At 35.7% G+C, this 20,687-nt stretch overlaps 1 protein-coding gene across 5 annotated transcripts in view; it reads left to right on the forward strand.

The window, feature by feature from the left end:
- Positions 1-20,687, forward strand: part of CNTLN (centlein) — a 289,645-nt gene that overhangs the window by 170,337 nt on the left and 98,621 nt on the right. For all 5 annotated transcript variants that reach the window (XM_004765706.3, XM_013063112.2, XM_013063111.2 and 2 more), the window contains one exon: positions 11,935-12,035. In XM_004765706.3, coding sequence (XP_004765763.1) covers positions 11,935-12,035 — 101 coding nt within the window. The remainder of the gene's footprint in view (positions 1-11,934; positions 12,036-20,687) is intronic.

A 20,687-nucleotide genomic window follows, 5' to 3' on the forward strand; every position in this document is an offset into this window, starting at 1 on the left:
TGTATACTGTCACCAGCGATCTACAAAGATTCCACTTGTTCCACATCCTTGTTAACATTTAGTATTTTTTTCTTTCTTTTTTAAAAAAATGATAATTTTTTATTTTATTATTTAATTATTATTTTAATTTATTTAATTTATTTAATTACTCATACTAGTGAATCTGAAGTGGTATTTCATTGTGGAATTGATTTGTATTTTCTTAATGACTAATGAGCATCTTTGCATAATTTTATTTGCCATTTGTGTTTCTTTGGATAAATATCTATTCAAGTCTGCCATTTTAAAAAATTGGGTTCTCTTTTTGTATTTGAGTTTTAAGAGTTCTTTACATATTGTTGTTACTAGACATACACAAATATTTTCTCCCATTCTGTAGGTGAGCTTTTTCTTTTCTTAATGGTTTACTTTGATGAACAGAAGTTTTTTTAATTTTATGAAGTTTAATTTATTTTTTCTTTTTTGTTTTTTCCTTATGCTTTTGGTGTCATGCCCATATAACAATCACCAAATCCAAGATCATGAAGACTTACCACTATATTTTTTTTTATACGTTTTATAGTTTTGACTCATATTTAGATCTTTGGCCCATTTTGTTAATTTTTTAAAATTTCATGGGAAGTACGTATACAGCTTACCGCTTTTACATGTGTATATCAAGTTGTCCCACATATTATTTTTTATAGTTTTGAAGAAGAGGCCGTATGATCATATGGAAGAGTTATAATGTGATGAATAATAAGATAAGAATTTAAATGTATCAGTCCAGGGACGCCTGGGTGGCTCAGTTGGTTAAGCAGCTGCCTTCAGCTCAGGTCATGATCCCAGCGTCCTGGGATCGAGTCCCACATCGGGCTCCTTGCTCAGCAGGGAGCCTGCTTCTCCTTCTGCCTGCCATTCTGTCTGCCTGTGCTCTCTCTCTCCCCCTCTCTCTCTCTGATAAATAAATAAAATCTTAAAAAAAAAAAATGTATCAGTCCTTGAGAAACCAATACAACGTGAAACACTACAGGCTGTCATAAGCCAAGTGCAAATGAGAATGTGAGTTCTGGGATATTAGCGTAATCAAGGGTTGTACACATTATCAGTGTCTGTGGAAAGGCACTGGATTTCAAGGCTACATGGTAATGAGTTTTGAATCTTACTTACTTTTAAAACTGAAAATCAGAGACAAGAAATTTAGCCACTGATATTGGAGACATGAGAAGTAAACTTATCTACCAATTAAGTCTTCAGGGACAAGAGTGAGAAGTTTCAGAACAAGATCAGCATGAAACCTAACTCACTGCTGAATTAGAGCCCTAAAGCCGAGGGTCCCTCTTCTTCCTCTTTTCTATCTCAAGAATGTTTCAGGTGTGATGCAACTTGAGTCCTCTAGATAGGCTTTTAGGATACACTCATGATTCTGTTAAAGGACCAGGGCCTGGAAGCAAGTAACCTATTATAGCTAGTAAATAATATGTGAAGAAAAGACTTTTAAACTATGGAGTTTTATAATATTAGTTACATAGGACTGAATCTATGTAACCCTTTGTATTGTTGTGCTTTCACTTGTTATTTCAGTAAATACACTGGACACTGGAAATAAAATATTGAGCAGAGCACACATGCTCCAGCCTCATAGGGCTTCAGCTTTATTGGAGGACACAAATAATAATCAAAAAGCACACAAATAATTCCAGATTCAGGTTGATATGAAGATAAAGCTCTGCTATGTCTTCCCAGGTTTCTACCTTCCCTGATTTTTTTCCATTTTTCCTCTCTGTCTTTCCTTCCCTTCCATCTGGTTAAAATATAGAATAGTTTATACTTTTATTTGTGGTGTTATCAACCCAAGTTGCCCCCAATATATTTTTTATTGTGGTAAAACTTACATAACATGAAATTTAGCTTTGTAACCCATTTTTAGGTGCAGAGTTCAGTGCCATTAAATACACTCACATTGTTGTCCTGCCATCGCCACCATCCATATTTAGAACTTTTCCTGTTCTCAAAATGAAACTCTGTCCCCATTAGATAATAATTCCCCATTCCCCCTTCTCTCAGCTCATGTCTTTTTCTCCTTTTGTCCCTATGAATTTGCTGATTCTAGGCATGCTATGTAAATGGAATTATACGGTATTTTTCTTTTTGTGTCTGGTTTATTCCATTCATCATGTCTTCCAAGTTTTTCCATGTTGCAGTATGTATCACAATTTCTTTTTAAGGCTGAATAATACTCTGTTGTGTGTATATACCACATTTTGTTCATTCATTTGTTGATATTTAGGTAATGATTATATTTTTCTTGTATTTTTATTTTATTTTACTATACGGTTAAGAGTGTTAGTTAAGAAAAAATATTTTATAACTATTGGGAGATAATTCACTGAAGTAAATGACAAGTATATTTTGGAGTTTATTTTCTAACTCTTGAGATTAACTTTTGATGTTGATATACTGTTTTCATATATTTGTGACCATATACATATAGTATTTGTTTTTTTGAGGTCATCTGTCTTTGTCTGTTCAGGCTGCTGTAATAAAACACCACAGACTGGGTGGCTTATAAGCAACAGAAATTTATTTCTCACAGTTCTGGAGGCTACAAGTCTGAGATCAGGGCTCCAACATGGTCTGTTGAGGACCTTCTTTTGTGTTGCTGTCCTCATATGACAGAAGGGGCTAGGAAGCTCTGTGAGGTCTCTTTTTTAAGAACACTAGTCCCATTCATGAAGATTTCACCCACATGACCTAAGAACATCCCAAAGGTCCAACTTCCTACCACCATCATTCTCTGGAGGTTAGAATTTCAACATGAATTTTAGGGGAACACAACACCAGGTCATAGCACCAAGCATATAGTCTTTTTAATTTAATTGCTGGCTTTGTTTTCATTCATTTTAGTTTCAATATATGTACAATTTTTAAAATTACTTAAAGAATCACATAGTATTTACTTAAAGAATTACAAAGAATATCTTAAATGTTTAGTGAATAATCATTTGATTTTTTTTTCTGAAAAATGATTTCAAAATGACTTTCTGCAAGTGTATTTTGTCATAATAACAGTCTATTTTAAAACATCTTTTCTTTAAAAAAAAAAAACTGGAAGTATCACAATTTCAGACTTCCAAGTTATTACAAAGCTGGAGTAATCAGATCATGGGACTGGCACAAAATTAGACACATAGATTGGAGCAACTGCTGGCTGTCTCCATCAGTAGATCATGTGACTCTTGATCTTGGGGTTTGAGCCTTGTCTTAGGCATAGAGATTACTTAGAAAAAAAGAAAAAGAATACACACAAAGATCAGTGGTACAGAATAGAAAACCCAGAAATAAACTCACAGTTATATGGTTAATTAATCTTCAACAAAGATGAAATGAATATTCAATGGGAAAAGGACAGTCTCTTCAAGAAGTGGTGCTGGGAAAACTGGACAGCTACATGCAAAAGAATGAAACTGGACCACTTTCTCACACCATACACAAAAATAAACTCACAATAGATTAAGGAGCTAAATGTGAGACCTGAAACCAAAAAATCCTAGAAAAGAGCACAAGCAGTAATTTCTCTGACATCAGTCATAGCAACATTTTTCTAGGTATGTCTCCTGAAGCAAAGGAAACAAAAGCAAAAATACTACTGGGACTACATCAATTTGAAAATCTTCTGCACAGCAAAGGAAACAATTAAAAGGGAACTTACTGAATGGGAGAAGATATTTGCAAATGACCTCTCTGATAGTATAAAAAAAAAAAAATAAAGAACTGTTTCAATTCAACACCCAAAATACAATCCACTTAAAAAATGGGGAGAAGGGGTGCCTGGGTGGCTCAGTGGGTTAAAGCCTCTGCCTTCAGCTCAGGACATGATCCCAGAGTCCTGGGATCAAGCTCCAGATTGGGCTCTCTGCTCAGCATGGAGCCTGCTTCGTCCTCTTTCTCTCTGCCTGTTTCTCTGCCTACTTGTGATCTTCATCTGTCAAATAAATAAATAAAATCTTAAAATTTAAAAAAAAGCCTGTTCCAAAAAAAAAAAACAAATGGGGAGATGACATTAACAGACATTTTGCCAAAGAAGCCATCAGATGGGTAACAGACCCATGAAAGATACTCAACATCACTCATCATCAGGGAAATGCAAATCAAAACTACAATGATATACCACTTCACACCTGTCAGGATGACTAAAATAAAAAATGCAAGAAACAAGTGTTCTGAGAATGTGGATAAAAAGGAACCCTCATGCACTATTGGTGGGAATGCAAACTGGTACAGTCACTGTGGAAAACGGTATGGAGGTTCCTCAAAAAGTTAAAAATAGAATTGCCTTGTGATTCGTTAATCCCACTACTGGGTATTTATCCAGAAAATACCAAAACACTAATTCAAAGGGGTATGTGCCCCCCACAGCTATTGCTCCATTATTTACAATAGCCAGGATATGGAAGCAACCCAGTGTCCATCAACAGACGAACTAATAAAGAAGGTGTATATAAATTTATATAAATAATAAATATATTTATATACCATACCTTCTTTATCATATATTCTATATATAGAGATATCTGAGATATATATACACACACACATATATAATGGAATAGTAGCACGTGTGTGTATATACACGCACCTTCTTTATCAGTTCATCTATTGATGGACACTTGGATTGCTTCCATATCTTGGCTATTGTAAATAATGCTGTAATAAACATAAAGAAATGAAATAAATACATAGAAATATGTGAGATACACACACACACACACACACACACACACACCCCAAAAAACCAGAGTATTACTCAGCCATAAAAAAGAATGAAATCTTGCCATTTGCAATGATGTGGATGGAGCTAGTGAGTAGTATGATAAACAAAATAAGTCAGTCTGTTGGCCGTGGGCTGACAGAGACTTTTTTAAGGAGAGAAATGAGCCTTATATTAATTTATGTTCAAGTGTAAAAAAATAATAGTGGTAAAACTTGATCTGCTACAAATTGGAATTTGAAATAAGCAAACTGCATTGTGGAAGAAAACCTAACAGATGAAAGTGATTTATCAGAAAATGAAAAAGCAAATGATAGTTGATCAGCTATTTTTATTTTCTTTAAAGAAAAAATTTTTATTATGTTAGTCACCATACAGTACATCATTAGTTTTTTTTTTTTTTTAAGATTTTATTTATTTATTTGACAGAGACAGTAAGAGAGTAAATACAAGGAAAGAGAGTGGGAGAGGGAGAAGCAGGCTTCCCGTTGAGCAGGGAGCCCAACTCAGGGCTCCATCCCAGGACCCTGGGATCGTGACCTGAGCCAAAGGCAGACTCTTAATGACTGAGCCACACAGGCGCCCCTGCATCATTAGTTTTTGATACAGTGTTCCATGATTCATTGTTTGTGTGTAATACCCAGTGCTTCATGTAATATGTGCTCTCCTTAATACCCCCCACCAGGCTTATTCATCCCCCAACCTGCTCAGCTATTTTAGAAAGATGGACTAAACTTAAAGCCAGAAACTACTGAAAAATGTTGAGGAATCTTTCACAGAAGAACCAAGTGAAGTATTTTCATATCCTGATTTTCTCCCTTCAGTACTCTGGACTTGCAGAAATTAGCCCTCTCAAAATCTGAAAATTAGAAGGCAGCAGTGGAACCTCCAGAAAGCTTTACTGAACATTTGATAACTCATTTACTGGAAATGTTGGTTGCAACATAGAACTGTACAAAAAGAGAGGCCTGGACTACAAATCAATCTTTTGCATGCTGTGCTTCACTTAGTAAACTATTCAATTCAGACGATTATTCTTTTGTTGTGATTGTTTCCCAGTACAATTCCATCATTAATAAATGCTACAATTGAAATTTAAAAAACCCTAAGACAAAAATTGCACTCTGAAATATATTTTTAGGTCCTTTTTAAATAAAATGAATTAACATACATGAATAGGGTTTTGCAGTATTTTTGTAATAATGAAGAATTAGAAGCAATCTAAATGCCTGTTAGTTGATAAAAGTACATTATAATATATTAATATAATGTGGTACTATAGTACACTTAACATGGGTAAATTGGATCTACGTTTATCAAAATGGAAATGCATCAAAAGCAAAAGCTGCGTTAAAAGAAGGAAATTGATTAATATTATATCATATATATCATAGTATATATTCTCTAAAATATAAAATTTTAAATCACATAATAGTACAATTTTATAGATATATGTGTGTGTATACATACACACATGTAGCCACAGTAATAGTTATATATAACTATACACACACACACATAGTATTAAAGCATAAAACAAATAGACACACCAAATTAAATAAGGAACCTGGTTATTTCTGGGGAGGGAGGAAAGGTCGAATATTGTAAGAGAGAACATTATTTACAGAACATTTTTTTCACAAAAATAAAGCTTTGAATTAAATATGACATTAATGTTTTTAAACCCAAATGTTTGGCACATTAATGTTGGTTATGTTACTCTCTGTACTTTTGTTATGTTTAAAATAGTCTTTCTGTTTTCAAAGATCCAGTAAAGCCACTTCTAGTTGAAAACACTAAAGAGTTCTTACATATAGGCACATATGTTCACTATAGCATTATCGATAATTATGGAAAATGGAAAACAACCAAAATAGCAGATGCTATAGTTATATAGCCAAAAGTTCCAAGAACTTCAATATAAAGCAAAATTATTTTAATTAATATAATACACCATATTTTCAAACCATACACAAAAATCGATTCTAGATGACTGCAGGCCTAATTGTAAGAATGAAGTAATAGAGCTTTTATTTATTTTATTTTTTATTTTTGGGGGGAAGGAAAGAGAAGAAAGGAGGGAGAAGGGGCAGAGGAAGAGAGAGAATCTTTAGCGGGCTCCACACCCATCTCAGAGCCTGATGTGGGGCTTGATCTCACAACCCTGAGATCATGACCTAAGCCAAAATGAAGGGTTGGATGCTTAACCAACTGTGCCATGAGGGGCCCCATGTTAAGTAATAGAGATTTTAGTCAAAAACACAGAACATCTGTTTGTATAATAGACAAAGGTTTCTTAAAACAGATTAAATATAAACTAAAAATTGATAAACTGGACTGTCTTAAACCCAAGAGCCTCTGTTTATCAAAAGATGTCATTAAATGACTTAAAAGAGTGAAAAAAGATATTTGCAGTATATATGTTTACCAGAGGACTAGCATCCTGAATATCTGAAGAATTCCTATGAAAAATTAAGTAAAGGTAGAAATAATAGAAAAATGAACAGAACACTTGAATAGATATATCATAAAAGAACACATCCTGAGGGCCAATGGATATATGAAAAAGTGCTCTATTCAGTTTGTCTTTTTCTAGTTTTAGTAATTGGGAGCTTCATTGTAGATCTTTTTGTTTCTTTCTATTATAAAAGCATTTAGTGCTGTACAAAGCCACATAAGCATTTTGTTAGCCCCTCATATTTTTGAAATGTACTTTAATTTTTTGGAATTCAAACTATTTTTTATTTCCTCTTGGAATCTTTAGAGAAAAAAGGTTCTGAAAGTTTTAAGTTGGGGTATTTCCTCAGACATCTTTCTGGTATTGATTTCTAATTTAATTTTATTGCGGCCAAAAGAGACTTCTAATGATTTAGATCTTTTTAATTTTGCTGAGAATTGTTTTATGGTCCAGCATGTGATTTATCTTAGTGAAAGCTCCAAGGTATTTGAAAACTGTTATTAGAATGTTTTCTATTAGGTCAAGTTTTTTCATAGTGCTTTTCAAATAATCTGTATCCTGTTTTCCATTCACTTTTTCTGTTGATTGCTGAAACAGGTGTTTTTAAAATCTCAGTTTAAATGTTTTCAGGTTTTTAAAAACACTGTTAGTGCATGTTTCAAGTATCCTTTACCAGAGACTTGTTTATCCCTACTCATTAGATGTCCCTTTTGAAATCTTTGTTGAATTCTCCTGGTGATCAACAAAGATTCTCCTCTCAATCTGGCTGGTCCAATCCTAGGTAAATTCTGGGAATAGTTCCTTTAAGGGCTCCTGTTCTCTGCCTGTCTTGTTTAATTTGGTCCTGCATATATGCAACAGAGTGTTTCACTGTAGAATCTAAAGAATGCTTATGCAGATTTCTGTAGCTATTTCTTTTTGTAGATCTCTTCTCTGGGAACTATGTGCCACAAATTCCATCATTACAGATTTCCCAAACTCCAGTCTCTTTTTCTTCATCTCAGCAAAGCCATTGTGTTTTTCTTGGGACCCCTCTCCCTGCATTGTGGTCTGGAGAATGGCTCCTGGCAGAAATCTCAGCTATCATAGGGCGCTCTTTGTTAATTTTCTTTCTGTTTGGGGTCACAGTTCTCTGCTGCCTGTTACCCAGCATCTAAATACAGTTGTTTCATATAATTTGTCCAGTAAGACGTAGACTTTGAATTGTGGTCCTTCACAGTGTCAGAAACAGAATAGGTGGGCAGTAAGTCAGTCAGTAAATAGCCAGTGATCATCCTGTAGAAGGGTGCCGACTCTGGCAGCCCCTCCTCCAAGCATCCATTAAGACATGGTTTGTTGGGGCGCCTGATTGGCTCAGTGGGTTAAGCCGCTGCCTTCAGCTCAGGTCATGATCTCAGGGTCCTGGGATCGAGTCCCATATCGGGCTCTCTGCTCAGCAGGGAGCCTGCTTCCTTCCCTTCCACTCTCTCTGCCTGCCTCTCTGCCTGCTGTGATCTCTCTCTGTCAAATAAATAAATAAAATCTTTAAAAAAAAAAAAAAAAAGACATGGTTTGTTGGTGCTTAGTATGACTCAAGAACAGTTGGTCTCTAATATTCATGTATACTTACTAAGAGTAGGGACAGTGTCCATGCTTTCAAGACAAAACAAAACAAAACAAGCCATAAGTATAAAATACCTCTAAATAAGCAAGAAATAACATTTCCAACAAAAGTCTGTGTTTGGCTACATTAATGTTCTGAAAGGTGGGGGAAAACTAAGTTTGAAATAAGCTACAGCTGTTTTTTTCTTCGTTGGGGCCATCTTATTTCAAAATGTTCTGTGTTCTTAGCTGAATAAAGCACGAACCTAGTCCAAACTTAATTGCTGTGTGGATAGGTGTATGTGTGTGCATGTGTGTGTGTGTGTGTGTGTGTGTGTGCTCCTCCCATCAATCTGGAACCTGCCTGAAAAACTGCAGATATAATCGTAGAATCCAAATTTTTTAAAATCCTTATGTATGTGTATGTATGTTTATATTAAACACATAAGTATACACACCAAACTGTAAACATCAGTTTTTCAAGAAATGAGTGAGGAGGGACGCTTGGGTGGCTCAGTGGGTTAAGCTGCTGCCTTCGGCTCAGGTCATGATCTCAGGGTCCTGGGATCGAGTCCCGCATCAGGCTCTCTGCTCAGCAGGGAGCCTGCTTCCCTCTCTCTCTCTCTGCCTGCCTCTCCATCTACTTGTGATTTCTCTCTGTCAAATAAAGAAAATCTTAAAAAAAAAAAAAAGAAAAAAAAAGAAATGAGTGAGGAAAAGCAGAGACTACTTGTTTTTTAATATTTATATTAAGTATAAATATAAAATATACATTTCTTAAAGTATTAATGTAATAATTGAATAATTTTTATAAAGTAAAATATAAAATTATAATAAAATATAAATATATTTCTTATATTGTTGAATACATGACAGTTTAGACCTGCTGTATCTTCCTGGGTAAATCATTCCTTTATCATTATGTAATGACCATCTTTATCTTTAATATTTTTTCTTAGTGTATATTTTATTTTTTATGCTTCTTTAAAAAATCCTTCTCTTGCCTTAGATTGCATGCATTTATTCATTTCTTTTTTTTTAACCTCTCCTGATTTGTAAATTTTATATTTGTTTTCCATTCTTTAAATGCTTTTTCTTGAAATTATACATCATTTATTTGATGAATTGGCACCTTTTTCCTCTCCAACAATACAGGGGTCTTAAAATACTATAACTCTGATCCTTTCCTTGATCTTATATCATTTTGTTCAGAAATTTAATTCTACTGTATTCTGTCTCTGCCTTCATTTGGATACTGTTATATTGACTTCACGTGATAAGTGCTGGTTTACTTCCAGGTACATGTTTATAGATATCTTTTCACCATCACTGTTTACCTAAAATATATTCTTTAATAGTTCTTTCATCTAAGATCTATTAATAGTAAACCTTTAAATGTTGAGGATATTATTTTTCTTCTGACCTTTCTTGTTGCTGTGAGAAGGCTCTGTCACTCCGAAGCTCTGTATTTGTTAAGTAACATCTCTTCTCAATATGGATGATTTGAAGATACCCTCTTTTTCTGTGGTGTCCTGCAGTTACCCTCTGTATAGTTTTATTTCTTCTGTTTGCAGTTTGATTCTCTTAATCTATTAATTCACATTTTTTTCATCAGCTCTCAGTTTTTAGCCATTGTATAAAAAAGATTTATTTATTTGAGAGAGAGAGAGCATGTGCACAGGGGGAGGGAGGAGCAGGGGGGAGGGGAAGAGAGAATCCCAACTAGGCTCCATGCTCAGTGCAGACCCCTGTGCAGGGCTTGATCTCATGACCCTGAGAGCATGACCTGAACAAAAATCAATGAGACACCCATCTCCTTGAATAATTTCTGAGATGCTTTTTGGGCTTCTCATTCAAATGACTTTATATATTGTTACGATTTTCCTTCTTTTTATTTCTCAGTGTTGTCTTTAATTTTATCAGTTTCCATTAGCTTTTTCTGTATACTGTTTAACACATTCGTTGAGTTTTCGGTCAATTATTGTTTTTAAAAATACATGTTTTGTCCCCTTTTTTCCTTTTTTCAACATTTTTAAAACTCTAATTCTATAAAAACTCATTCTGAATTGTTCTGTTATTTTCATTTCCCTATTGTACATTCTCTCATTTTGGCGGGGTGTTATTTAGATTGTCATTCATGAACTTATTTATGAGCTTATATAATTATATGAATTATATATTGAATGAACTTATTCATATAATTGTTCTTATCTGCAAATTTAACTTTTTTGAGTTTTATTTTCTGTGGTTCTTTGAGTTGTGGAAGCCTGTCTGTAATGGATGATTGTGTCTGTCTGAACTCTCCATCTGCCTGAACTCTCCAGTAGACACTGGCCATGAACCAGTTTTTACATTAATGTCAATTCTTTAGATCTCTGCAAATGTATGTGGCTTGATTTTGGAACCAGTTAGCCTCTTTTTAATGAAACTCCAGCCAGTTAAACTGCGATATTTGTGTCATACTCAGCAAATTTTTGTCTCCCATCTTGCTGCAATTAGCCCAGTTTTATCTCTCAGCCATAGTCTTGGGCATAAACTTCCATCCCCATTCAGGTCTGAAGGTCTGAGGTCTCCATGGGTGATATTTGATCCAGTCTCTCATTGTGGTAGTCAATTCCATTTTACTAGTCAGGGTTCTTAGTCTTTTCTTGGCATCTAGAAACATACTCTTTCTGCTTTCAGTATTTGTATTAACATTACATACCATGATTTTTACGTGGTATATCTGTGTGTCAAGAAGTGGTTGGTTAAGGGTACCTGGCTGGCAGTCAGTATAGCATGTAATTCTTGATCTTGGGGCTATAAGTTTGAGCCCCACAGTGAGTGAGAGAGTACTTAGAAAAAAATCTTAAGGAAAAAGGTGATTGGGTAACTCAATACCTTATTTTTTTATCGTATAATCTATGTTTTAAGTAGCATGTTTACTTAGATAAATTTAAAAATCACTTAAGACATTTTACTTCCCAGATTCTCATTAAAATTCAATTTTAATTGTTAGGATTTGTTAATAGTGGTATATTTTTCTTTTATTTTACTACTATCTAATTCATATTTTCTTAAATATATTTACTCTCTTTATCTGTTTGCTACATTATTCCTTAACTTATACATTTTAAATAATCGCTTATTTTGTTAATTTTTATAGGATGAATCTTCAAGAAGAATTGGATAAACTTAAAGTACTTATATCTGTTGATAAGGCAACAATACAAGAATTGAATATGTGTCTGGCAGAGAAGAGAGAAGGTACATTTTCTTGTGAGACTAAATACTTATTACAGGCATTTAAAAATATCTAGTTCTTGATGTTTTGCTTTCAATTTCTTTTAAGAATCTTATCCTTCATCCCCCTCTTTCTACTGCTTTACTTATTGATATGTCATTAACATTTTTACCTTACATGAGAAAATCAAATAGAACACCTAAAAATCAGCATTATAATTCATTAAAAATTCTAAAGAGATATTTGATAAGAAGAAAAGATGTTTGTTTTTCTATTCATTGGCAAGGTTTTCCTAGTTGTTTTTTCAAAGTTGCATAAATTATATAGTTATTATAATCAATATTAATAATTCATTTGTATTTTCATTTGATATTACATTTTTCTGGAACTCATTTAGTTCTCATCTGTTGTCCTAGAATCAAAATTATAGAGTTAGGGGCACCTGGGTGGCTCAGTGGGTTAAGCCGCTGCCTTCGGCTCAGGTCATGATCTCAGGGTCCTGGGATCGAGTCCCACATTGGGCTCTCTGCTTGGCGGGGAGCCTGCTTCCCTTCCTCTCTCTCTGCCTGCCTCTCTGTCTACTTGTGATCTATCTCTGTCAAATAAATAAATAAATAAATCTTTTAAAAAAAAAAATTATAGAGTTAAAAGGAAACCTGGAGATCTGTAAATCTGCCACCTACTAACCACTAGCCTAAAATTGTTTAGTAAAAGGAATATATCTGTTCCAATTGAAGGGTTATTCCTTGGTTAAAATCAAGATAACTGTATTTATATGAGACTTCAGTCCATACTGTAATACCTCATTAGAAAAAGTAAGTAAGTTTGATAGGACAGAATTTCTTCCTATTTTGCTTCACTATAGCTGCATTGTTACCACTGTAATTTTTAGGTATTGACAATTTATAATAATTAACTTAAAAATTTATACTTAATGTTTTCATATACCGCTCATCTGCCTATTTTCCCAATTACTATTGTTGTTCCATTTGCTCTTAGTTAGGTCACTGGTGATTTATCAAAGCCAGTGTTTCACATCATCTATTTTATACCACTGATTTATATCATATTTCAAGTTGACTCCTTCACTGGCTTCTGAAACACTGGTTTTCCTTTGTTTTACCTTCTACCACTCTACCATGCTTGCCTCTGTTTTCTCTGATTCTTCCACTGAAACTTCCTTCCATTTATTCCTAAGATCTAAGATTTTATCTTTAGTTTACTTTTCAAGAATAATAACTTTATTGTTCCTGGAAAAAATACACACACTTAGAAATAACTCAAGCAATAAGAAAGACTAAAAAAGACATAGAAAAACATCCTAATTCACAAACACTTAAAAATCCAAATTTCAATCTTAAATAATTATTGAATCAAACATCTCTCAATACTTATAAAGAAAGAAGCATAGTTAGATAAATTGTGGGAAAAGAAACCATAATGTATGCTACTTTTTATTTTAATTTTTATTTATTTATTTTTTAAGATTTTATTTATTTTTTTGACAGAGATCACAAGTAGGCAGAGATGCAGGCAGAGAGAGAGAATGGGAAGCAGGCTCCCCGCTGAGCAGAGAGACTGATGTGGGGCTCAATCCCAGGACCCTGAAATCATGACCTGAGCTGAAGGCAGAGGCCTAACCCACTGAGCCACCCAGATGCCCCAGTATGCTGCTTTTTAAAAAGATACATATGTGTTATTTTGTTTGGTGCCAACCAAATAAAAAGAAACAGTTGTAAATATGAAGGACTGTTGAACTTTAGGTAAATGTTTCATTACTTCAGTAAGTATTAATTTCTAAAACTTTCCTCCAAGATTAAAAAGAAAGGTTAAAAAAACATTGAAGATGCAATTACTTTGTATTTTTAAAAGTATATATTTCAATTTCAGGGCATGTTAAAAATTAATTCTTTGCCATGCAAGATGAAAATAACAGTTGTTTTTTAAAAAAAAGAAAATTATTTTGTTTCCCTTGCATCTTTAGTCTTGTTCATATGGTAACAATGATATGGCCATTTTTACAGTCTTATTTTTATATACAATGGACTCAGTACTCACCACATTTTTTAAAGCCATAGGCTTTTTATCCATGAGTTCTTTATTTTTACTTTTGGTTAGCAAGATATAACCAAAACTTTTTTTTTCCCCCCAAAAGAAATCAAAATAGCCATATTTGTAAGAATTTAGATGTTTGAAAATTGTTTCAACAGTCTTTATAGTCAGTGAATGAATTGGCTGGGTATAGCTTTATCATTTCACACTTTTTTTCCCCCTCAGAACTTTCTAGATACTACTCATTTTTAAAATAGAAGGTTACTACAGAGGTGTATTATGTAGAGGTGTCAGGTTTTCCTTCCGTCCTCTGCCTCACTCCATTCTTTGGATGTGACTTGCTTTTTTTTTTTTCTTTAATTTTTTATTTTTTATAAACATATATTTTTATCCCCAGGGGTACACGTCTATGAATTGCCAGGTTTACACGCATCACAGCACTCACCATAGCACATACCCTCGCCAATGTCCATAACCCCACCCCCCTCTCCAAAACACCCTCTCCCCAGCAACCCTTAGTTGGTTTTGTGAGATAAGAGTCACTTACGGTTTGTCTCCCTCCCAATCCCATCTTGTTTCATTTATTCTACTCCTACCCGCTTAACCCCCCATATTGCATCTCCATTTCCTCATATCAGGGAGATCATATGATAGTTGTCTTTCTCTGATTGACTTATTTCGCTAAGCATGATACCCTCTAGTTCCATCCACGTCGTCGCAAATGGCAAGATTTCATTTTGTTTGATGGCTGCATAGTATTACATTGTATATATATACCACATCTTCTTTATCCATTCATCTGTGGATGGACATAGTTTGGCTATTATAGACATTGCTGCTATAAACACTTGGGTGCACGTGCCCCTTTGGATCACTACGTTTGTATCTTTATGGTAAATACCCAGTAGTGCAATTTCTGGGTCATAGGGTAGTTCAATTTTCAACATTTTGAGGAACATCCATGCTGTTTTCCAGAGCAGTTGCACCAGCTTGCATTCCCACCAACAGTGTAGGAGGGTTCCCCTTTCTCCACATCCTCACCAGCATCTGTCATTTCCTGACTTTGTTAATATTTGCCATTCTGACTGGTGTGAGGTGATATCTCATTGTGGTTTTGATTTGTATTTCCCTGATGCCGAGTGATGTTGAGCACTTTTTCATGTGTCTGTTGGCCCTCTGGATGTCGTCTTTGCAGAAATGTCTGTTCATGTCCTCTGCCCATTTCTTGATTGGATTATTTGTTCTTTGGGTGTTGAGTTTGCTAAGTTCTTTATAGATTTTGGACACTAGCCCTTTATCTAATATGTCATTTGCAAATATCTTCTCCCATTCTGTCAGTTGTCTTTTGATTTTGTTAACTGTTTCCTTTGTTGTGCAAAAGCTTCTTATCTTGATTAAATCCCAATAGTTCATTTTTGCCCTTGCTTCCCTTGCCTTTGGCAATGTTCCTAGGAAGACGTTGCTGTGGCGGAGGTCGAAGAGGTTGCTGCCTGTGTTCATCTCAAGGATTTTGATGGATTCCTTTCTCACATTGAGGTCCTTCATCTATTTTGAGTCTATTTTAGTGTGTGGTGTAAGGAAATGGTCCATTTTCATTTTTCTGCATGTGGCTGTCCAATTTTCCCAACACCATTTATTGAAGAGATTGTCTTTTTTCCACTGGACATTCTTTCCTGCTTTGTTGAAGATTAGCTGACCATAATGTTGAGGGTCTATTTCTGGGCTCTCTATTCTGTTCCATTGATCTATGTGTCTGTTTTTGTGCCAGTACCATGCTGTCTTGATGATGACAGCTTTGTAATAGAGGTTGAGTTCCGGAATTGTGATGCCACCAACGTTGGCTTTCTTTTTCAATATCCCTTTGGCTATTCGAGGTCTTTTCTGGTTCCATATAAATTTTAGCATTATTTGTTCCATTTCTTTGAAAAAGATGGATGGTACTTTGATAGGAATTGCATTAAATGTGTAGATTGCTTTAGGTAGCATAGACATTTTCACAATATTTATTCTTCCAATCCAGGAGCATGGAACATTTTTCCATTTCTTTGTGTCTTCCTCAATTTCTTTCATGAGTACTTTATAGTTTTCTGAGTATAGATTCTGTGTCTCTTTGGTTAGGTTTATTCCTAGGTATCTTATGGTTTTGGATGCAATAGTAAATGGGATTGACTCCTTAATTTCTCTTTCTTCTGTCTTGTTGTTGGTGTAGAGAAATGCAACTGATTTCTGTGCATTGACTTTATATCTGACACTTTACTGAATTCCTGTACAAGTTCTAGCAGCTTTGGAGTGGAGTCTTTTGGGTTTTCCACATATAGTATCATATCGTCTGCGAAGAGTGATAGTTTGACTTCTTCTTTGCCGATTTGGATGCCTTTAATTTCCTTTTGTTGTATGATTGCTGAGGCTAGGACTTCTAGTACTATGTTGAATAGCAGTGGTGATAATGGACATCCCTGCCGTGTTCCTGACCTTAGAGGAAAAGCTTTCAGTTTTTCTCCATTGAGAATGATATTTGCGGTGGGTTTTTCATAGATGACTTTGATGATATTGAGGTATGTGCCCTCTATACTACACTTTGAAGAGTTTTGATCAGGAAGGGATGCTGTACTTTGTCAAATGCTTTTTCAGCATCTATTGAGAGTATCATATGGTTCTTGTTCTTTCTTTTATTGATGTGTTGTATCACATTGACTGATTTGCAGATGTTGAACCAACCTTGCAGCCCTGGAATAAATCCCACTTGGTCGTGGTGAATAATCCTTTTAATATATTGTTGAATCCTATTGGCTAGTATTTTGCTGAGTATTTTCGCATCTGTGTTCATCGAGGATATTGGTCTATAGCTCTCTTTTTTGATGGGATCTTTGTCTGGTTTTGGGATCAAGGTGATGCTGGCCTCATAAAATGAGTTTAGAAGTTTTCCTTCCATTTCTATTTTTTGGAACAGTTTCAGGCGAATAGGAATTAGTTCTTCTTTAAATGTTTGGTAGAATTCCCCCGGGAAGCCATCTGGCTCTGGGCTTTTGTTTGTTTGGAGATTTTTAATGACTGTTTCAATTTCCTTACTGGTTATGGGTCTGTTAAGGCTTTCTATTTCTTCCTGGTTCAGTTGTCGTAGTTTATATGTTTCTAGGAATGCATCCATTTCTTCCAGATTGTCAAATTTGTTGGTGTAGAGTTGTTCATAGTATGTTCTTATAATAGTTTGTATTTCTTTGGTGTTAGTTGTGATCTCTCCTCTTTCATTCATGATTTTATTTATTTGGGTCCTTTCTCTTTTCTTTTTGATAAGTCTGGCCAGGGGGTTATCAATTTTATTAATTCTTTCAAAGAACCAGCTCCTAGTTTCGTTGATTTGTTCTATTGTTTTTTTGGTTTCTATTTCATTGATTTCTGCTCTGATCTTTATGATTTCTCTTCTCCTGCTGGGTTTAGGGTTTCTTTCTTGTTCTTTCTCCAGCTCCTTTAGGTGTTGGGTTAGGTTGTGTACCTGAGACTTTTCTTGTTTCTTGAGAAAGGCTTGTACCGCTATATATTTTCCTCTCAGGACTTCCTTTGTTGTTTCCCACAGATTTTGATCCGTTGTATTTTCATTATCATTTGTTTCCATGATTTTTTTTTAATTCTTCTTTAATTTCCCGGTTGACCCATTCATTCTTTAGTAGGATGCTGTTTAGTCTCCATGTATTTTGGTTCTTTCCAAACTTCTGTTGTGGTTGAGTTCTAGCTTGAGAGCATTGTGGTCTGAAAATATGCAGGGAATAGTCCCAATCTTTTGATACCGGTTGAGTCCTGATTTAGGACTGAGGATGTGATCTATTCTGGAGAATGTTCCATGTGCACTAGAGAAGAATGTGTATTCTGTTGCTTTGGGATGAAATGTTCTGAATATATCTGTGATTTCCATCTGGTCCAGTGTGTCGTTTAAGGCCTTTATTTCCTTGCTGATCTTTTGCTTGGATGATCTGTCCATTTCAGTGAGGGGAGTGTTAAAGTCCCCTACTATTATTGTATTATTGTTGATGTGTTTTTTGATTTTGTTATTAATTGGTTTATATAGTTGGCTGCTCCCACGTTGGGGGCATAGATATTTAAAATTGTTAAATCTTCTTGTTGGACAGACCCTTTGTGTATGATATAGTGTCCTTCGTCATCTCTTATTATAGTCTTTGGCTTAAAATCTAATTGATCTAATATAAGGATTGCCACTCCTGCTTTCTTCTGATGTCCATTAGCATGGTAAATTCTTTTCCACCCCATCACTTTAAATCTGGAGGTGTCTTCGAGCTTAAAATGAGTTTCTTGGAGGCAACGTATAGATGGGTTTTGTTTTTTTATCCAACATGATACCCTGTGTCTTTTGACAGGGCCATTTAGCCCATTAACATTCAGGGTAACTATTGAGAGATATGAATTTAGTGCCATTGTATTGCCTGTAAGGTGACTTTTACTGTATATGGTCTCTGTTCCTTTCTGATCTACTACTTGTAGGCTCTCTCTTTGCTTAGAAGACCCATATTTCCTGTAGAGCTGGTTTGGTGTTTGCAAATTCTTTCAGTTTTTATTTGTCCTGGAAGGTTTTAATCTCTCCTTCTATTTTCAATGATAACCTAGCTGGATATAATATTCTTGGCTGCATGTTTTTCTCGTTTAGTGCTCTGAAAATATCATGCCAGCTCTTTCTGGCCTGCCAGGTCTCTGTGGATAAGTCAGCTGCCAATCTAATATTTTTGCCATTATATGTTACAGACTTCTTTTCCCGGGCTGCTTTCAGGATTTTCTCTTTGTTACTAAGACTTTTAAATTTTACTATTAGGTGACGGGGTGTGGGCTTATTCTTATTGATTTTTTTAGGGGCGTTCTCTGAACCTCCTGAATTTTGATGCTCGTTCCCTTTGCCTTATTGGGGAAATTCTCCCCAATAATTCTCTCCAGTATACCTTCTGCTCCCCTCCCTCTTTCGTCTTCTTCTGGAATCCCAATTATTCTAATGTTGTTTCATCTTATGGTGTCACTTATCTCTCGAATTCTCCCCTCGTGGTCCAGTAGCTGTTTGTCCCTCTTTTGCTCAGCTTCTTTATTCTCTGTCATTTGGTCTTCTATATCACTAATTCTTTCTTCTGCCTCATTTATCCTAGCAGTGAGAGCCTCCATTTTTGATTGCACCTCATTAATAGCTTTTTTGATTTCAACTTGGTTAGATTTTAGTTCTTTCATTTCTCCAGAAAGGGCTTTTATATCTCCCAAGAGGGTTTCTCTAATATCTTCCATGCCTTTTTCGAGCCCGGCTAGAACCTTGAGAATTGTCATTCTGAACTCTAGATCTGACATATTACCAATGTCTGTATTGATTGGGTCCCTAGCCTTCGGTACTGCCTCTTGTTCTTTTTTTTGTGGTGAATTTTTCCACCTTGTCATTTTGTCCAGATAAGAGTATATGAAGGAGCAAGTAAAATACTAAAAGGGTGGCAACAACCCCAGGAAAATATTCTTGAACCAAATTAGAAGAGATTCCAAATCGTGAGGGGGGAGAAAGGGGATAAAAAGAGGTTCAAAAAGGGAGAAAGAAAAAAAAAAAAGAAAAAAGAAAAAAGAAGAAAAGAAAAGAATTTAAAAAAAAGAAGACAAATAAAGAATAATATAAAAAAGAAAAAATGTATATATTAGATAAACTAGTTAAAAAACGTTAAAAAAGAAAAATGTAAAAGTTAAAAAAAAATTTTACCAGAACGCGAGAAAAAAAACAAAAAATGAAAAAGAAAAAAATTAATTAACTGCAAGACTAAAAAAAATCACAGGGAAAAAGCCATGACTTCCGTGCTTTGCTTTCTCCTCCTGTGTAATTCTGCTGCTCTCCTTGGTATTGAAACCGCACTCCTTGGTAGGTGAACTTGGTCTCCGCTGGATTTCTTATTGATCTTCTGGGGGAGGGGCCTGGTTTAGTGATTCTCAGGTGTATTTGCCCCAGGCGGAATTGCACCGCCCTTACCAGGGGCCGGGGTGAGTAATCCCTTCAGGTTTGCTTTCAGGAGCTTTTGTTCCCTGAGAGCTTTCCGTAGAGTTCTGGAGGATGGGAATACAAATGGCGGCCCGCTGGTCTCCGGCCCGGAGGTGCCGAGAGCCCAGGGCCCCACTCCTCAGTGCGCCCTCAGAGAACAGCGCCAGTTACTCCCGTCTGCCTGACCTCCGGCCGCGCTCCGAGCTCACCGAGCCTGCGACCGGTTCAAGGTAACCCCGAGCTGCGAGCTTACTGTCGGCTCTGTCTCTGCAGCCGGCTTTCCCGTTCCAATACCTGCAAGCTCTGCGACACTCAGACACCCCTGATCCTTCTGTGACCCTGTGGGACCTGAGGCCACGCTGATCCCGTGTGGGCTTCGCCCCGGTTTAGCCTCTGGAGCGATGTCCCTCAGTGGAACAGACTTTTAAAAGTCCTGATTTTGTGCTCCGTTGCTCCGCCGCTTGCCGGGAGCCGGCCCCTCCCCCCGGGGTCTATCTTCCCGTCGCTTTGGATTCACTTCTCTGCTGGTCCTACCTTTCAGAAAGTGGTTGTTTTTCTGTTTCCAGAATTGCTGTTCTTCTTCTCTTCAATCTGCCGATGGATTTGCAGGTGTTTGCAATCT

This window comes from Mustela putorius, unplaced genomic scaffold, assembly GCF_011764305.1.
Source record: "Mustela putorius furo isolate JIRA1106 unplaced genomic scaffold, ASM1176430v1.1 tig00000421_pilon_pilon_pilon, whole genome shotgun sequence".
NCBI lineage: Eukaryota > Metazoa > Chordata > Mammalia > Carnivora > Mustelidae > Mustela > Mustela putorius.